The sequence below is a fragment of the Primulina eburnea genome, chromosome 17 (assembly GCF_022965805.1).
Source record: "Primulina eburnea isolate SZY01 chromosome 17, ASM2296580v1, whole genome shotgun sequence".
NCBI classification, from domain to species: Eukaryota; Viridiplantae; Streptophyta; class Magnoliopsida; order Lamiales; family Gesneriaceae; genus Primulina; species Primulina eburnea.
Window position 1 is genome coordinate 1,910,596 of NC_133117.1, and position 15,372 is coordinate 1,925,967.

Genomic DNA, 15,372 nt, shown 5'->3' on the forward strand with positions numbered 1-15,372 from the left:
TTCTTTGCACGATAAGTCTTCATAGAATGTTTCATTGAACTTCTTCAAGCATTAGAATGAGCTTGATTTTTCATCTCTGACCATCCTTAAGCTTGTACGATCGAGACAACACATATGTCTGCATTGTCTTCCGAGATTTAGCATGTTATACCCGACCAGATTCATATTACGAAATATATATATATATATATATATATATATATATATACACTAATCGTTTCTAGATCCACCTCACATCAATAACCTTTTCTCCTACCAGCTACATGTAGTTGTAAACAAATTTCTTTTAAAAGTAGATACTCACATTAAACTTTACTAATTCCCCTATGCATTCATTATTTAACTTACTTTTATTCCATGTGGTCATAGGCTTCTTCCACGATACCAAGTACCAACAAAGTATCGACTTTCTTTTTTCCATTTTTTTAAATTACTATTCCAAAAAGTAATGTACTCGTTATATATAAATTATATAATGTGTATATAAATTATATAATTTGTATTATCTGTGTATCGAAATATTGAGTTGCACTCATCAAAATGTCATTTAGATAGATGAATTTGATACTGCGATGGATAATTTGAACGATTATGATATTTATTATCGAAATTGTATAATTCATACGAGAGTTATTTGAAATATGTTTCAATCATGTTCATCCAGTCAAATCAAAGAATTTGAAATCAAAATATTTATAAAATTCATCATTTTAAATTCGTCAATTCAAACACAACATTAACAAACTGCTTAACAATTCTTAGAAGGATTGTATGAACACTTGGATTTATTATTATTTTTTATATTGATTGCATCTCAAGAATCCATCAAAATCCACATAATAATGAAATGGACTTGTAAATTTTTAAAAATAGTTTTGTTCGATGAGTAAATTCTATTATCTCTTTTCATTCACGTGAACATTTTCACGAGACTATCTCATTAGTCATTTTTATGAGATATATCTTCTACCGATCCAATTCATAAAAAAATATTAATTTTTAAATAAAAAATATTAATTTTCTCCGTAAGAATAGATCTAATCGATCTATCTCAAGAATATAAATTCATAAAACTATATCAAATTACACTTTTTCTTTTATTTATTATTTATTTATCTGCTAGATGAGTTCATCAAATCAGTGACAAATTAGGTGTTAATTCAGATAAGAGTTGTTTTACATTGTTCATGGGATCTTGTGCAAGCGCAAGTGCATTATGCTAATATAAATTTAGGAGAAATTTGTAAATTAATCTTAGTCAATTATTTTTCAAGAAAATAATTTTCTTAAAAAAATAATTAACAACATTAAAAAAATCTATAAACATGTGAGTATATATATATATGTATTTTATAGACAAATCACCCATATTATATATTTATTTGTAATTAAAATACAATTTTAAAATATTTTAACTTTATTTGAATAATTTTAATTTTAATAATTTAATTAATTGTCCGAAGCTTGTCGTTTCATTAGGTAATTTGGACACGCAAATTAAAGACCAAGACAATGTAAAAGTCATCTACGTGAGACGTGTTCTTTCTGTGTACATTTATTTTAAGACAAATTACTATATGCCCCTCAATCGTACTCAAATGGCAAAATTTCCCTCAATTATATAACTTCAGAGATAGAGGGGCAAAATGTAATAACCTTCATACAAGTTTAGCTGATAAACAACGCTGACTTTTTACTAAAAATAACTTCACACACTGCCCGTTGTCCTCTTTTCGAGAAGCATCATCTCTCATTTCTTCGATTGCAATCCTACAAATCTGTTGAATTTATTCAAGAGATTGCGTGCAGAAAAGATGGCGGATCAGTTGACGGATGAACAGATCTCCGAGTTCAAGGAGGCTTTCAGCCTTTTCGACAAGGATGGCGATGGTTCGGTCTTTCTATTTCTATCATTTTTTTTTATTGCGCGTGTGATTTCGTGTATTCGAGCACTTGTTTTTCTCTTCTTTTTTTTCCTGCGAGCTGTTCGTGTCCTGAGTTTATTCTTTTGTTCTGTTTCTGTTTCAGTTTCAGATCTCATTAATTTTTGTTTTATTTATTTTTTGTAAATTTTGATGTGCCATGTTTTAATATTTCCGCAGATTTGTGTCAATTGCTTAAATTTCGGGAGTGACAATTTTTTCGACGCTTTTAGGAAGGTTTTCTAGTATATTATATGCAATTGGTGGAATCGGTTAGTGTCCCGAATACTCGAATGAGAACTTTCTTACTTTGAGATTAATCTGTGATATATTATATTGCGACTTTATCGAACCCCAAGGAATTGAAGCTTGTACTCTATTCTTTTCCTTTCTTTTTTTTTTTTTTTGAGACTTTTAGACATGTGGTATGATTGATGCTTTTATATGTGGAATTCTGTGGTGTTTATTGAAGCAGCCTGAGCATAGCATCAAACTCTAATACTTTGTGAGTGAGTGTGGACTTCTGAAATAGGTTGAGCTCAGGTCAAACTAAACATGGCTGCTGCATCCAAATTTACCAGCCGATACGCAAGCAAAGATTTGGGGATGAATGGCAAACCGCTGGGATACCGTGACTTAGAAAACTATTATGCTTAGCTACAGTATACACAGTTCTATACAGAACAAAAAACTTGAAATTAAAATTGCTCGAAGCTCGTGTTTACTCTCTTTGGAAGTAGCTTTAGACTTTATAGGAGAATGGGTGTCCTCGCCTTTGGTTCAGAATGATAGGTTTTGGTTGGGATCTGATATTTATAGAAGAAATGAAGAGATGTAGGAAGATTAAATGGTTGTGCATGTTTAACTTCTAGTTTCTGCAAAAATGTACTAGTACCATTTTTTCACTTGCTGATGGATATGTTTACATAAGCCTGTAAAAGTATTTGGTATATGTTCATCAAATATCCGACACGAAATGACACGGGTTTGTTTGTTGCCACTTTTACTAGTACCTGGAATGATAGCCTTATTTCATTGTTATTGGAGTTTTCATCTATCCTCCATTTACACTTGGGACCATATCCTGGAATTTAATATATCCATTATCCATAACTGGATTTTCTTTCTTGTAATAACTGGATTTAGGTAATGTGGATTTAATGTGCAATCGGTTCCATAGTATATGGTAGTAAGAATGTTGTTACTGCCTTCAGCATTGCAAGTGTCTGTGTTTTTGTTGTATAGGTTGCATCACGACAAAGGAGCTTGGTACCGTGATGAGATCCCTGGGCCAGAATCCTACGGAGGCTGAGCTTCAAGACATGATAAACGAGGTGGATGCTGACGGCAACGGAACCATCGACTTCCCAGAGTTCTTGAATCTCATGGCTAGGAAGATGAAGGACACTGATTCTGAGGAGGAGCTTAAAGAAGCGTTCCGTGTTTTTGACAAGGATCAGAATGGTTTCATCTCTGCTGCTGAGCTCCGTCATGTGATGACGAACCTCGGTGAGAAGCTGACCGATGAGGAGGTCGATGAGATGATCCGGGAGGCAGATGTCGATGGCGATGGCCAAATTAATTATGAAGAATTCGTGAAAATTATGATGGCCAAGTGATGTTCTCATCCCTACTACTAGTGGAATCTTCCTTTATCTCGTGTAATGTGTCACTCGACTCTTGTTTGCAGAAATTTTAGTTCTTATTTTGGATTTTAACACATTTGCTCTGTTTACGAGACATGTTTTGGTATGAATTAAATTAAATATTAGTTTATGATCGACATTTTCATTGACAATCAAATTGTTTATTTGTTGTATTTAATGATAAAATATTTCATAAAATTCAAATTTTATCTAATAATATTTTATTTGTATGGAAAAATCCTATAAAAATCGTGGAAGATTGGTAGAAAGCAACTACCTTCTTGACGGGGCAAGTTTAATTCCTCCAAACATCCAATCCAAAAAGGAATTTTATAGTCCAAGTCAATAGCGTAGTCTACTATAAATTCATACTTCTAAAATATACACATACATTATATGTGTTATTATTATTTTTAATTTGATCAAATAATATTAAATAATTAACACGAAATTATTTTCGATTTAGAAAAGTTCGATTTAAAAAAGAAGTTTTATTTTGATTTTTTTTTTCTATTTAAAATATAGAGTGACTTGAAAATATTTTAAGTATGGTAAGAAAAGTAATTATGGATTTAAATATTTTGGTGTCCTCAAAGATAGTTATTCTAAGGCCTTCACACTTAATATAATAGTATATAGTATATATAATAACGATGTAGACAAATAATAGTCTTTTTATAAAAGCTAATTTTGCAAATATACTTAGCACAAAAAAAATATAATGAAAATGAGAACTTTCCTTATCTAAACTATTTTGATTTGAGTAGGGACGGTCTCACGAATCTTTATATGTGAGACGGATCAACCCTACCGATACTCACAATAAAAAATAATATTTTTAGCATAAAAAGTAATAATTTTTCATGAATGACCCAATTAAGACTGTCTCATAAAATACGACCCGTGAGATCGTTCTACACAAGTTTTTGCCTTTTGATTTGATTCCCGAACTTTATATGCATTTCGGAACATATTCAAAACGAACAATTCTATTAAATATTCTCTATAGTTGAGCAGAAACTGTTCCGGTGAACAAAACCAATACGTTATTTTGGATAGTTTTAGTTGATCATTTTAAAAATAGTTAAAAAAATCTTGGTTGGATTCAAAGTTTAGATTGAAAAAAAAAATTACAAATCAAAATGAATTAAAATTTATTTTATAAATGCATAATTTTTCAGCTGTAAAAAAAAATTATTTGGTTTTTAACAATCAATTTATTGTAATTGATTTTATTTATATATTAATTTTTTTTTTACTTTTTTTCTTAAATATTTTTTTACATTTATTCTCGTTAATTTTTAAATTATTATATATATATATATATATTTCCATTATGGAAATAACACAAACCCAACTTTCTCTCCATTAACAATTTGCTTTCACACATCCATCATTCACACTAACTCTGCAACTAATCTTCACAGGCAAAATCAATCCCTTCCGAGCGATCAGAGCTCAAATCAGGGGATCAATGGCTGAAGGGAGGGAATTTTTGTTGTTTGTAGCCCTAACTATGGTGTTTTCATCATCAGTAATCGTACAGGAAGCACTTGGGAATTCGGAGGGCGACGCGCTGCACGCACTACGCCGGAGCTTGTCCGATCCTGATAACGTGCTCCAGAGCTGGGATCCGAACCTCGTGAACCCTTGTACCTACTTCCACGTCACTTGCAACCAAGATAACCGCGTCACTCGGTTGTAAGTACCTGTTAAGTTTCTTTAAGTTTTTATTTATTTAACGTTTTCGGAATTTTTAGGTGGATTTTTGTTCTGAATTTCAAAGTGAAGCTTAGTGGTTTTGATTGCCTGGTAACTTTTGTTTTTTCTTTGGTGTTGATTCAATTTGTTGTTAGAAATTAATGAATAAATGAAGTGCAAAAGGAAAAAGGAAATGGATACTGCTATTTGTTCTAAAGCTAACCACTTTAGCAAATTGGTTAGCCGTGCTTGAGATTTTGTGAATTCATTTAGGCAGTAATAGGTCCCGGTGAATGGTTGTTTTCCTTTAAAGTGTACTCTGGAAGAGAGGTGAATATGGTGGCCGTGGATTCAAATGATCATGCCTTCAGAAAGTTATCCTAGGAAAGATTGTTTTGTTTACTGCAAGTGTCTCATTCTGATCATAAAGTAGTTTACATGTATTTATTGAGTGTTTTTTAGTTATGTGACCTAAAGTGTGCAGGCATTTTCATGAAACCAGAGCAAAAACAAAATTGACAATAATGCTTTTTGAAACGCACATAGAACCTAACATGAAAAGAATATTAAATATACCTCATGACGTCTAATGTAGATGGATCGTTTGTCTTGTGCTGTAGTAGATTGAAACTGCATAAGTTTCCGAATCTCAAGATCTGCCAAAATTTGGTCCACCAACCAAAAGCATCTACAATGTTATCTTGGATCCTGTGAATTCATGGTGGAGAACTATAGTCATAATTTCTCTATTCAACAAGTGGTAACCACATAGGTTATGTTTGGATTGAGTGATTTGAATCCATATATTTTAAATTCATTTCATTGCTTGGATGAACTTATGTTTGGTGAATTTCAAATTCAATCATCTATTAATTTGTTTAGTTGTAATGTTTGTGATGAATTTGAAATACACCCAAGATGAGTGTCATTTCAAATCCATTATTGAAAGCTCAATCGAATTCATTCATCCAAATCAAATCATTATATCCAAGTGCAAACCTAGAGAATTTAGGTTGTGCGTTATTCAGAGAACTCATTCTATGAGCACCTATGATTTATACATATGTCTTTGCATCAGTGTCGTTGAAAAGCAGTAATGATACAATACAAATGTTTACCTCTAGCAAGCAATTCAAGATCCTTTTGCTAGATCCTCATTGAGTAGGAAGAAATTCAGAGTGTGGTTACTAAAAAAGTGCATTTTATCATGCTAGCAAGTACAAGACCCATTTTTTATGAACTATAATAATCTCAAAATCTCCATCTATGTGAAATATTGATGTCATGACATGCATATGTATGTTGAATAGCAAAAAATTGGAGTTACCACCAAAAAAATTAAAATACCATAAAGTTCTCACCGATCTGGACACCATGGGGTTCGGAGCATGACATTTGAGTAAGTCATCATACAACAAAGACAGTTGTATGGAGACCCTCAAGTGGGGAAGACAGAAAGATAAAAATTGTTAAAAATGGTGTTACTAAATGGAATAGCGGAGAAAATCATATTCTTATGATGTGTGTTCCCACTTTTCGATGTCCCTGTTTAATTGGATTTGGGGCTTTTCTTACATGATTTATGTTCTGTTGAAAATTACAATATGGTTATTACATGTATAGGGACCTTGGCAACTCGAATTTGTCTGGTCACCTGGTGCCTGAGCTTGGGAAACTTGAACATCTCCAGTATTTGTAAGTATCATACAACTCTTTCATTCTGTTGCTTACTGGCAGATGCACTTGTGTGAACATTGCTTAATTTTTTCCATGAAATGTTTGTCCATGATCTTTGCTTGCTTGCAGCATGCATATATTTTTGCTTCTGTTCAGAAAATCGTTTGTTGTTAAAAGATCTTTTGTTTTGTTCTCATGTTGATACTCATTAGCATCCCTTTAACAGACTTTTTGAATTGTAGGGAACTTTACAAAAATAACATTCAAGGGACAATTCCATCTGAGATTGGTAACTTGAAGAGTTTAATAAGTTTGGATCTTTACAACAACAATATCTCAGGAACAATACCTCCATCATTGGGAAATTTGAAATCCCTCGTCTTTCTGTAAGTTTGAGCTCACCTCATGACATTTTTTCTATCCAGAGGGTTCTTGATGGATTTGGTGGTGGGGAGTGGCACGGATAAAGTTGGCTTCTTTTGAGCTTCTTATACATTTCTGATTTGAGTGATGTTCAGTAGCATCAAAAATCAATGTTCCGATGGCTACTAAATTCATCCCTCTCTGCCAGTCCCGCCTTGTGTGTACTTGCATATCCGGCATGAATATGCAAACTACTTTAATTCTTTATGACCAATGAATAAACTTTGGTATACTTCAACAGGCGTCTTAATGATAATCAGCTAACCGGTCCAATCACAAGGGCACTCACTAACATATCTAGCTTGAAAGTTGTGTAAGTTCTTCTGATTGTATTGCTGCTTACATCCATGGCATGTTATATTATGAAATATGGTTTCTAAGTATTTTGATATATTTCAGGGACGTATCAAATAATAACTTGTGTGGTACAATACCTACAACTGGACCATTTGAGCACATTCCTTTAAACAAGTGAGATATTTCGTTGGTAACATTGCTTAGATATGCATTTTCATTCTTGTTTCCGCGTACTTGTATCTGGTTCTGTTGGATTCGTAAATTCCTCTCAACTTTTCAGTTGAAACATTTGGTACCCTTCTCTTCCATTGTTTTCCCGTGACCTTACTTTGGTTTTTGTTACTTGTCATTTGCCATTGCAGCTTTGAGAACAACCCTCGTCTGGAAGGTCCAGAGCTGTTGGGACTTGCAAGCTATGACACAAACTGCTCGTAAAGAAGTGGGAACTTTATTACTAATTTGTTCTTTCAAATTGTGCCTTCTCTCCTTAAATAGTCCTGCTATGTTAAAGTTGGTGTTTCTGCCCGTTTTGATGTATTTGACGCTGCAAGCTTCTTGTAGTTACCTGTGTAGTCAACTACGAAATATGTTGAAATCTATAACACTGTCCTACTACCTAATTGGATTGCTATTTTATATTTTATTTGCCTATGTTGACAAGTTTTTTCTTCGCTGTCACCCCCACCAAAGTGCTAACTGGATCCAGTTTGTAAACATAAAAACTGCACTCAATTTGTAAACATAGATTAGAAAAAAAAATACAGCATACAATGCCAAACTTTCAAAAGAACCAGTTTCTTCCCATACGTTGGGGCACAGAAACAAATTCGCCTAGATGGATGAATAAATTCAGGATAGGTGAACATATTTTACAGAACCCACAGTGGTTGATCATAGGTCCACACTGTTTTCACTCACCAGAGCTCAAAAACTGCAAACTCAGAAAGATGAAACCTCACCAAACCTCGAACCTTCAAGAAAATCAATGAAAACTCATTCTTGAAGAAAGCAAAAATCTTTCAAAAAAAATCATATAGTAGTAATGAAATTGCAAATGGGATCAATGAAAAGCATGAAGGTGATCTCGAATTTCATTCCCTATCGGAATCACTTGAACTTGATTCAGAACTAGAGCTTGAACTTGAGCTTCGGCTTTTAGAAATCTTAACCTTACCTTTGATAGATTCAATTGAATGCATGTCTTCACAAACTTCAACATCATGGTCTGACTTTTTGGTATCAGCAGATCTTATGTCTTCTACAGTAGGCTCGTTATTGAGACACATATTTGCGTTATCTGCCTTGACTTCTACTGGTCCATCATCTGTTTTTGGCTTCAGCTGTTCCTCGATGTTACCATCTAGCACTAGCTTTTGAGGTAAACTAGTACCTTCTGGAGAAATGGCTTGTGCAACATGCGAATCTGAAGAGATTTCGTGTGTTTCTCTCACACCAATCACGTGCAGACGGTGATCTTCATATTCAGGAAGGACACGATTGTCTATGGTGACACAATTAACTTGCTTGTGATCCAAAGTAGCATCCTCAAACAGTCTGATATCAATCACTGGCATCTCATGAGTGAAGCCCATCTTAACTTGCAGTGTCCCTTGCTCACCACCTATGGTTTCTCCAGTTACCAGCTCAGAAAGAGATTGATCCGAAACAACAGATTTCTCGATCTCCTTGTCATCTGGTTTCTTAGACATCAAACCGACATCTTCAGTAGTTCGAGCTTCAGTTTCAGGCATTACAGACGTTGTATGTATATCAACGTGAGGGGATGCCTCGGGAGGCCCATCTCTGGCTTCAGTCTCCAGAGATGCCAATTCATCCTTCTTGGCTAGAAGATCGGCGTCCTTGATGATTTCTGTGTCAACTCGAGAAATCCCAAAACTCGTATCTTCATATCCCTCGGAAAATATTGTATTTTCTTCGGTCATTTTTTTATCAGGCGAGTCATGGTCATCTCTTTCAACGAACTCTTCATTTGAGACATCAAGACTTTCAGCTACACCAGTATCCCGTGTTTGTAGCTCTGAAATACAATCTAGGTCCTCATGTACATCAATCTCTTCCTTCGAATTAGAATGAATTGCATTTTCTATTTTACTCGTTTCAAAAGGGTTAACCTCGACAACTCTCGAGGTGCTTGTTTCATCACGATGTGCAGAAGCCACGATTTCATGTTTCTCGAATTCATCTGAGGCAGGTCCCCATTTTTTAACAGTAAAGTCCCCGATACTATCTAATTCCGACAATAATTCTTCATCAATGTCCTTGATTTCATCATCCTCTTCCATTATCGTCTGCATTTCAACATGAGGACTAGCTGCCCCAGAAGACATGGATGGTATGGAAACGAAATCGGGACTTAATGGAGAGTTGAGATTCTCTGAAATCTTTTGATCAAGCTCATCGATATTCAGAATCTGTATTCTCTGCCTTTCCTCAAATGACCCAACAGGTGTATTTGGTACCTGCATTGTGTCAAAAAAGATAATCAGTTTTTACAGACGAGCATATCCATGTAAATGTATCGAAAAATAATAACCGTAAGCATGCAAAGAACATCATAATGCCGAGAAAAGACATTTCCTATGACTATACTAAATGATTACTTTGAAAAAAGGCCATGTCAACAATTCAGGAAAACATTTTTTCTTCTTGGAACCAAAAATAAACCGAATAACGATTGGTAGTTTGGTACCTTCTAAACCTAAAATAAAACTAACATCAAGACATTACAATGCTGTTCTACACCAAAAGCAAAGTCGACATACGTTACGCATATTTCTTGTCACACTTAATCTCACAAAATCATCAGCTACAATGGTGTCAACATATTCTACCAAAAGCAAGATCAGGAAATAGCTAAAGTATAGACAAAATATTATCACCTGATGACCAAGAAAAGGTGGAAGTCTAACCAAGTGAACAAAAAATGTAATCCACCAAGACATGTTAGCGTATTCATGTCTGAAGGAATATAATTACATGTTTGCAGCAGAACTATGAAATGTTTCTTTTCCTAATTTATCTTTCTACTACATCTTCTGGAAATAAATGAATCTCACAATCCGTAATATCCTAATTACCTGAGATAAGCACATTTAACTGCCCATCCTTCCGAGAAAAAAAAAACTACCCATCCTCAATATAAACATGTTGAAAAACATTTTCCTCACTCAAATAATAATGCAAGAAGGCGACTAAATAATTTTTCCTTCTCATGAATTGAATATCTGCGAATTTCATCTACTTTTGCATTCTAGATTCAACTCATGGTCAATAATCCACTTTTTAGTCATAAATGAACTAATACAAGGAGTTTGATCTGAAACATGCTTACTGGATTTCCGTCTTAAGAATGCATAGAACTAACAACTCCGAGTAATGAAAAATTTATTATAGAAATCAACCTAACATGTAAAGCAATTATTGAGGATCCTTAAAAGCAAATCATACAAATTTTAGTTCATTGGATTTTATATCAGTAGGCTCAATTATAATAAACAAGAAAGAAAAAAAGAATGTTCATACAAATTTCACTTACCTGCACTTCGTTGACATGCTCAAAGGTCCTTTCGTGTATTGTACTACCATCCAAGAAAGACACATTTCCTTCAGCAGAAGGTGTAGATATCAACTTCTCATTCGCTTCATGGTAAACATCACCATCAGAATTTGGTGATTGAGCAGTTCCTTCCTCGGAGATTGAATGATTTGCTGTCAACCGACCCTCCATAAGTGGCATATGGATTTTCACTGTATGTTTTTCAGGAACCACCAAATGTTTTTCCTCCTCTAGTAGACCTTCATCTTTGACCGCACCATTAGTATTCTCACAAGAGCTTGAAGTAGGGACTTGACCTTGTGTATGATGATCCTTAAGATTTTCCACCACAGAAGCTTCTACAGATGAACTCAGTCTCTGCTCAACTCTACAGGAATCAAAGATTTCATCATCTTGCTTCCTTATCTCAACTACATCTATCTGTCCTAATTCATGTTCAATTACAGAATGAGATGCAGCTGATTTGGGTGATATTTCAAAGTTACCGGGAACATTCATTTCCAGACTGCTCCCTTCAGATTCCGTCTCAGTGAAAGATACCATCTTCTTGACCAATTCAGGTGGCAAAAGATCAGAATCTATATGCACATCAGAAGACATTAAGGATGAGAAATTCTTCCTGACTGCTGGTGATTCAGCAGTGGAAAGATCTGCTGTCAACCGACCCTCCATAAGTGGTGCACTTATTTCAACTGTACGTATTTCAGAAACTGGCAAATGCCTTTCCTCCTCTAGTTGACCTTTATCTTCGGAATATACCACACCTTGAATATTTTTATCAGAAGTTGAACATGGGATTTGGCCTTTTATGTGATCATCCTTGAGATTTTCCTCCACAGAAGCTTTAACAGATGAACTCGATCTTTGCTCAACTCTGGGGGAATCAAAGATTACATTACCATGCTCTCTTATCTCAACCATATCTATCTGCCCTGATCCATGTTCAATTACATAATGAGGCTTTGATGATTTAGGTGACATCTCAATGTTACTGGGAACATCCATTTCCACACTGCTCCCTTCAGATTCTCTCTCAGCGAAATACACAATCTGCTTGACCAACGCAGGTGGTAAACCAAGATCAGACTCTATATGCACATCAGAACACATAGAGGATGGGGAATTCTTCCTGTCTGCTGGTGGACTCGAATCATAAATGGGATCCCTGAGTGGCATGCCTTCAACTAATGTGACACTCAAATTACTTCCCACAGAAGTCTGGGTTGAAATTCCCGGATCTTCAGCAAAGCCATCACTTCTTCCCTCCAACATTGACAGTTCACCTTCTGTTTCACTGAACACCCTTTCACTAACTTCTGAGAACGATGAAGAGCTTGAACCCCTACTGTCTACCTGTTCAGTTTCAGAATTTGGATGATGTCCAGTAACCTGGACTTCCAAAGATTTAGCCACACCTCTTTCTTCATAATGATCTTCAGCATCCTCTGATTGAAATTTGTGCTCATCTTGTTCAACATCTCTCTTCTCAATTCGGCCAAATTCTAGTGGCTCGTCTTCTTCTGAAGATTGGCTTCCATGTCCAACATGCTCAGAAACATGCTCCATGGTTGAGATCAACTCCGGTTCCCCAGGTGTATCTGCTTCAGGGATGTCTTCTCTCTTGGAAATCGGTTCTGGGTCTCCTGAAGAGCTCTCTTTAGTGGCTTCTTTTGTCCCAATAATTGCCTCTGGTTCTGGTGGATTGTCTTCTTCTGAGAGTCCCCTCTCTACCAAATCCTCAACTGAACCAATCGACTCAGTTTCAGGTACTGAACTCACTTTTGAGTCACTTAGTTCACTTGATTGCCGCTGAAACGGTGAGTAGCCGGACTCTTCTGAAGCCATCTGCTCAGGCACAAAGTAAGGCCTCAATTTGGCATTTTGCCTCTCTTGCTTGGGTGGTGCAAAGATCGATGGTCCCGCACTAAAGCTCTCATGTCTCCGAAAGAATGGTTCTCTGGATTGAACTGTGATAAATTCCTCTTGAAATCCATCACCCATAAGATTGGGCTTCTCTTCACTTGAGTCATAAGGAATGTCGAAAGGGTTCCGCCTTGCTAATAAAATTGAAGGAGCTGAACCAGGAATTGGAGGTAGCCCCATATTATCATAAGAATCACGAGGAAGGTCGAACGGGTTCTTTCTTGCCGTTGAAATGGGAGCAATATTGAATCCAATATCAAAACTTTCCAAGTCTATCAAATTCCTTTCAGTCACCATACTTGTGTTCTTTCTTGCTCTCCTCCTCAAAATTAAATTTTCCAAACGCTGGTTCCTTTCAATCTCCGAACTCCCAAGATCCATGAGATTCTTTTGGTCCTCTTCCGTCCACATAATGGCAGATTTTATCTGCTCGTCCCCTTGCACATCATCTTCATCTTCGCCATCTTCATTATCCTCATCAGCAACTTCCAAGTCCTTATTATTTTCAGCCCCTTCATCGGACTCATTACTGCTCATACTAGATTTTGGAGACGATTCGGATCCTGCATCAGAACCTTCATGGGACATATGATCAGGTTGTGGAGTGTCTTCATCAAGAAGAGGGTGGAGCTCATCAAGCATTGGTATTATGTCAGCCATAGAAGCATCTGGAGAGGAACTCTCAGCCTTATCAGACCCAGATTCTAATGCGTCATTTTCGTCCTCTTCTTCGTCCTCTTCTTCATCCAGGTCATCTACTCGTTTCCAAGGCGAGCGAGGAGGAGAATCCAAGGAATCTACATTTACCCTCTCTGAATCAAATGATTCTGCTTCTGATTTCTCATAATCCGATTGGAGATGTTCATCATTCTTCATCTTTGGAATCGAAGCATACTGATTCTCCACAGCTTCCTCATCACTAAGTCTCTCTTCATTAACACCCAACTCTCTGTTTGCTTCCCATATTTCACCATTTTCTCTTTGTATTTCCGTCGATCGTTCATCAATCAATGGTGCAGTATCGTCCAAGCTATCCTCTCTATGAACGTCACCAAGCTCCCTTACCTGTTCCCCTTCGTCCCTTTTCTTTTCACCATAATAACTCTCATTTTTATCAATAACAGCAGCATCTCTAGAAATACCCATTTTCACCGAAACAACCCCATGAGTTGTTTTCTCTTCCCTTTCCATTTCAGGTATATTCGATTGCCCAAAACTTAATAGTGTTCCAAGTAAAACAGCAGTGCACACAAGCACTGGAGATGCAGACACCAACAATGAAAAAATAAAAGGAGATGATCTGTATAGAAAAATCAAGAAACACAAGACACCCACAAGAAATGGATGATCACAAACTGATCTAAAACACCTTCTGATCACAAAGAACGCCCCTTTCCTCATTTTAACTCCAATCTCCAATAATTCCATACCAATATCTTCGATCCTATCTCTCAAAAAGTAATATTTCCTAGTAAATCTCTCATATCAAAAATATCAATGACACCCCAATAATAATTATCATTAGATCAAGCCATATAATCTAAAATAGTAACCATAGTGGTCAAGAATTTGCCTTTCATAAACATGGGATGAGAATTAAGAGGAGCCGGATATATTTAACCAGTACTAGAGAAACCCAAAACAAATAAAGATATAAAATCCCGGAAAAGGGAAACGAGCGAAGACCCAACTATACCAAAGATTGAAACAAAGATCAATCTTGCAGAACAGAAAGAGGGGGAAAAAAAAAGCAACAACGCGTATCAGTATTTTCTTGGTTTTGAATTTACTCTCTTTTCCTCCCTCTGCTGATCGATCAAGAGTTTTGTAAATCTGTACTCACGACATCAAAATGTATAAAGGAATGAGGGGTAGGCGTGAAAGGGGGAATCTGAAAAAGGAGAGCTGGGATCTTACTTTTTTCCTGTCAAATTTTCATTTCGGTCTCTCATTCAAATTGGTGATCACTTTTGTAATAAATAATTAATGACTTTTTCCAAATCTTAAATAATGGTAATGGCAGTGATGTGTTGTTGAATCCGAGTCATTGGATTAAAGATGAATCTGATCACAAAAGTATCGGACAGCTGCAGTTTGAGGTCCGCAGGCTGAATGCCGTGAATCTCAGTTTCTTGTAATAAATATTGGGAAAAAAAAGAGAGTGTCGTTCGATTGTGGGGTGAATGAGGGTGATCATTACTTTTCT

The 15,372-nt window shown here is 35.8% G+C and overlaps 3 protein-coding genes across 3 annotated transcripts; 2 read left to right on the top strand and 1 right to left on the bottom strand.

Annotated features, from left to right (window-relative positions):
• The first annotated feature begins 1,643 nt into the window (after positions 1-1,643).
• LOC140818578 (calmodulin) lies at positions 1,644-3,707 on the top strand. The gene is made up of 2 exons (XM_073178580.1): positions 1,644-1,890; positions 3,168-3,707. Exons 1-2 carry the CDS (start codon positions 1,815-1,817, stop codon positions 3,539-3,541), a joined length of 450 nt encoding a protein of 149 aa, XP_073034681.1. The 5' UTR covers positions 1,644-1,814; the 3' UTR covers positions 3,542-3,707.
• A 1,204-nt stretch (positions 3,708-4,911) lies between these two features.
• Positions 4,912-8,309, top strand: LOC140818577 (leucine-rich repeat protein 1-like). Its single transcript, XM_073178579.1, has 6 exons — positions 4,912-5,269; positions 6,893-6,964; positions 7,189-7,332; positions 7,611-7,682; positions 7,769-7,840; positions 8,029-8,309. Exons 1-6 carry the CDS (start codon positions 5,043-5,045, stop codon positions 8,099-8,101), a joined length of 660 nt encoding a protein of 219 aa, XP_073034680.1. The 5' UTR covers positions 4,912-5,042; the 3' UTR covers positions 8,102-8,309.
• Positions 8,310-8,374: 65 nt separating this feature from the next.
• LOC140818173 (uncharacterized) lies at positions 8,375-15,275 on the bottom strand. The gene is made up of 2 exons (XM_073178061.1): positions 11,223-15,275; positions 8,375-10,146 (listed from the first exon to the last, which is right to left on the bottom strand). Exons 1-2 carry the CDS (start codon positions 14,592-14,594, stop codon positions 8,758-8,760), a joined length of 4,761 nt encoding a protein of 1,586 aa, XP_073034162.1. The 5' UTR covers positions 14,595-15,275; the 3' UTR covers positions 8,375-8,757.
• Positions 15,276-15,372: the final 97 nt, after the last annotated feature.